The 4,410-nt window shown below is 49.4% G+C and overlaps 1 protein-coding gene across 2 annotated transcripts; it reads right to left on the reverse strand.

Annotated features, from left to right (window-relative positions):
• Positions 1–2,149: 2,149 nt before the first annotated feature.
• LOC101357141 (spindlin-2) lies at positions 2,150–4,137 on the reverse strand. 2 transcript variants are annotated; one of them, XM_023736084.1, is made up of 2 exons: positions 3,969–4,137; positions 2,150–3,254 (listed from the first exon to the last, which is right to left on the reverse strand). In XM_023736084.1, exon 2 carries the CDS (start codon positions 3,250–3,252, stop codon positions 2,476–2,478), a length of 777 nt encoding a protein of 258 aa, XP_023591852.1. In that variant the 5' UTR covers positions 3,253–3,254; positions 3,969–4,137; the 3' UTR covers positions 2,150–2,475. The 2 variants fall into 2 exon arrangements, with proteins under 2 accessions (XP_023591852.1, XP_004381570.1); XM_004381513.2 differs by having other exon boundaries at positions 3,950–4,137.
• Positions 4,138–4,410: the final 273 nt, after the last annotated feature.

Here is a 4,410-nt window from a genome sequence, read left to right on the forward strand (position 1 = left end):
TAAAATTAGTAAATTAAAAAGTGAATGGACACCAAGTAAGTAAAAAGGGGGGCTAGGCAGTTTTCCCTGGGTTTAGCACAAGAGTTACAAACACAAATGCCTCCAGAGGACAACTGGCATTTTATTAGTGAACAATGCCAGCTGGGGGTGTGGCCAACTGGAGTCTAAAATGTCCTCAGCCTTTATTCAGATCCAGCTGCTTGTATCCTTGTTGGAATGTAGGCCCTAAGCCTTGATTTTTTTTTTTTTTTAGGACAAACCAGAAATATGGATTTTTGTAATGTGAAATCCCCAAATGTCTAAAGTAGCTAAGTTAAAACAGAAAACAACTAAAAAAAAAAAAAAAAAAACCCAGGTTAAAAAAAAACAAAAAAGACAGCTAGCTGAAATTGGCTTCTGGTGGTCAGCTGGTGTTTGTTGGACTAAATTGTGATGTATGAAAGAGAATTAATCCCTGCTCTGGTAAGGTGGGCTTTCCTTGAGTAATTCTTGAGACTATCAGGCTCAGATCATGTTGGGTGGAGAGAATGAACTGGAATTACTACCCTCTTTCAGTTCCTGGACACTCCCTGTCTCCCTCAACTATGCAGAGAGTTAAGGAAGTCTGGGCAGTGGGGACTTGCCAGCACTCTTTCTTAGGGGCAGGGGTACAGTTTAGTGACGACTGGGGAACCCAGGGAAGGGTCTTCAGGAGAATAACTGTGGAAGAATAAGGAGGAGGGGAAGAGAAGGATGCAGACCCATGCGTTGGGACACCTTTTTTGGAAGGACTTTATTGGGGTTGCTGCCCCCTCTCCCCACCAACCACCACCCTCAGTGTGGTACCATACATCCCAGAAGGAGTTACCATCAAAACTCCCAGCTCAACTGTCCCAAGGCATCTACCTCATCTAGCAAAAACAAGCTGCCCAAACTTCCATCACGGCTCCCCATATTCTTGGGTTGAGTAAGACTGGCCAGGAAGTGCCTTCCAGGGGGCCATCAGCCACTGGCTTTGTGCAAGGGTCTAGCCAACACGGTGCTTCTGGGAGCAGGAGTTTCCCACTGGTGGAGCACTGGGTGGAGCCACCTGTGGTTTCAGGCAGCTGCTGAGAGAAAGATGGACTTTCAGAGTACTCCCCATGACTGGGAGGGAGAGACATCAGGCTCAATCCTCTGATGTCTCTCCTCTCTCGGGAGGCAAGGAATGTCCAGTAGGAGGAAGAACATTGAGGGGGATGCTGCACTTGGATTCCAGTTTTTCTGGATAAAATACTTTCCAAATACAAGGTGGCACATCTCCCACAGTTCCACTCCCCACAAGTATTGCTTATCCAGTGAAGGGGAAATTACCGCAGACCTTCAGGTCCAATGTTGCCTGCACCAGGGTCATCTGGGAAATGTAAGGAGGCAGCCCATAGCCCAGCAGTTATGGGGCACCACGGTAGTGTGTTTAGGCTGAGGGCTGGGGTTCTGCTCAGCTGGAGGCAAGATGCAGGAAGAAGCTGTGTCATGGACTCCCTGCATTAAGAAAAGCCTTTAGGTATGAACTTTGTTCCTGCTTAACTTGTCTGAACCATCCTTTTCAAAATGCCTTTCTAGGGAAACTTCAATCCAGCTGGCTTCTTTGACAACTGTCCCTTTCTTTGTGCAGAGCCAGGAAGGGCATTGTGGATACTGCCAGAATTCCAACTTTTTCCTGGGACTTCTCATACTTTATACCCCATTCCCCACACCCTTAAACCCTTTTTCCTGAGTTCTCACTCCTTCTGTGAGTCTTTCTTCTTAGCATTTCTTCTCCCTCAGTGTCCCTCCCATTCTGGCCTCCCATCCACGCAATGACCCTCCCTTTGTGCATCCTTTAGACTCTCTCATTCTAGGACTCTACCTGCCAACTTGGTCTCTCTCCCACTTGCTCTGGAAACTTCCACACTTTTTTGTGACCCTCTCTACTCAATCTATTGTCTGTTTTCCTCATAGTCCCGAGATCTCACTCTTTCCCTGTCATTCTCCACCCCCTTCCCAATTGGATGTCTCCCCCTCACTAGGTCTTCTCTTTCTCCAGGGAGCCTCTCCATTTCTGGCCTCTCTCCATGTCCTCCTAAGCAATCATCTCTTCCTCTCTCTCCCTCACAGCCCATCTCTAGTTCCTTCCCCTCCCCCTCTCTAGACCAGGCTAGATAAGTCCTATTCCATTTTTAGATGACTGATTATGAAACTAGCTTAACTTTATTCACAGCCTGAATGTACTGCTGTTTCTTCCTTTCATGCCCCTCCACCAAACACACCCAACCTTTTCAAGAAGACAAATTCCTTACACAAGGCATGTCATGTCCACATAAATCTGTATTTTTAAGAACAAAACAACAGTTATGCTGGCAAAGACGTAGAGTTAACAGGGACCCTCCAACTTTCACTACACTAAAAAGCAACATTTTTTTGCATGTCTACAAATTATACATGTTTCCACAAATGTGGCAAATTTTACCATAACAGTTAAGATTTTTTCACCAAATCATAGACATAGATATGGAAGTCATCATCAAACTTGATGAAATACACAGAAGGTTTGGCTTTAACTTGATGAATGACCTTGCCTGTCCTTTTGGAGCCGTCTTCTTTGGTATATTCCACATGTTTACCTATCAGGCCATCTACAACTCCTTCTGGCTCCCTTTCTGCTGGAGGAGACTCACTGGACTCTGGCATGATTCGGAGGTCACCTTCTTTATAATCATCTAAAAGCTGGTACATGTACAAGACAGGATCTTTCTCATATGTAATATAAAACCAGGCTTTCATGATAGGTGCTTGGGCTAAGACCATCCCCCTCCATTCATCCTTAGAACCATGCTCACCCTCAAACATATGTTCCACTGCTTTGCCAATTATGGTGTTTGCAAGGCGCACATCTCTGACTCGAGAAAATGGCACCTTATCAGGAAGGATTTTAAGTTTTAAAATCCTTTCATCTCTGTGAAGTTCCAGTCCATAGACACAGTCAATTCCATCATATTTCACCAGATAAAGAGAGGGATTTATAGGCACCTGATCCAGAACGGTTCCTTTCCACTGGGTGATGGGCTCATTGCCTTCCTTCCATCCGTGTGAAATTCTGCAGCCCACGATATTCCTGCGGGGTTGGGAGGAAGGTCTGCCCCTCTGCTTCTTCTGGAAGGTCTTTTTCTTCCTCATATTTGCAGATCCTGGGTGGTGACCTACAGTTGCCCTGGCGTGCTGCCCTGCAGCTGCCTTTTTGTGGAGGGTCTTCATACCTGCAGGGGAGGAGAAAGGCTAGGGAGAAATGTTCAATGTGTGTTTCAAGGTATGTTTTGTATTTGTAAAAGGAAGTCCTTGTGTACCAAGTACACTTCCACCCATGTTATTCCTAAGTGTCTAGCAGCAATACTGGATATCAAGGCACTCCTGGATGCCTGCCTGTAGTGCCCTCCCTCGAGGCTCGTTCTTGCTGCAAGGGAGGGCTTGAAATAAGGTGGCTGTGGTGGTCATGGTGGTTAAGGCCCCCGCAAGACGGAGCTGACTCCTTTCCATGCCGACTGCCTTTCTGTCGTCATCCTAGTGCCCTCAGCAACACATTCACAATTTCTTATTCACCACCTCATCTCTCCATTTCCGGGCTTGTACCTCCGTGACATCTGCCCATCGCCCTCAGCTCTTCATCCTTCTTGCCTGCCTATCCGTGTGACTCCCACTGGAGCTCACCTCTCTCTCATGATCCCTTCGCGACCATCCTCATTCTCCTGCTGGGCGCCCACCATAAAGCTACTTCCCTTTCTGGCCACCCTTGTACACCACTCTCGTGCTCTCCGTCAACCCCGCCCTCCGACTCCCAAATCAACCTTCTCAAACTTCCTCATCTCCCATCCTGGCTCCCACCACATCTTCCAGCCTGGCACCCACCAACCCCCATCCATCGGTTCCCTAGTCCAACGCCCACCTCCCCACCGACCCCTAATCGCGGGCCTCACGTGCCCAAATCGGACAACTCGCTGCTGTCTCAGCTGTGATCCTGTGGCGACAAGTCGGATGCTTGCAAGACTTGCTTGGGAGAGGAGGATCCGCAGGCTAGGATCACGTCTAGTAGGGAAGCACTCGACTCGCACGTCCTCCGCTAGGCTGCCCGCGGCGGCGGCCCCTCTGCCACATCGGGCTCCCACCCGCCGCTGCCCGGCCGCAGTCTCCTCCCTCTTTCCGTAGCGCAGCTTCCTGCCAGGAGAGAGGCCTCCCCTTCCTGCCAAACACTGAGCGCCCCCAAAGCCCCCACCCCCACCAGAGCTCTGGGCCGGGAAGCTCTCCTGGGCTCCCGGTCCCGCCCCTTCCCCAAACAGTGAGGGCGAGGTGCAGCACCACCCTTCCCCCACCGCCTACCACCCCTCCCCCAGTTTAGGGCCCCACCTCCACTCTCTCAGC

The sequence above is a fragment of the Trichechus manatus genome, unplaced genomic scaffold (assembly GCF_000243295.1).
Source record: "Trichechus manatus latirostris isolate Lorelei unplaced genomic scaffold, TriManLat1.0 scaffold00086, whole genome shotgun sequence".
NCBI lineage: Eukaryota > Metazoa > Chordata > Mammalia > Sirenia > Trichechidae > Trichechus > Trichechus manatus.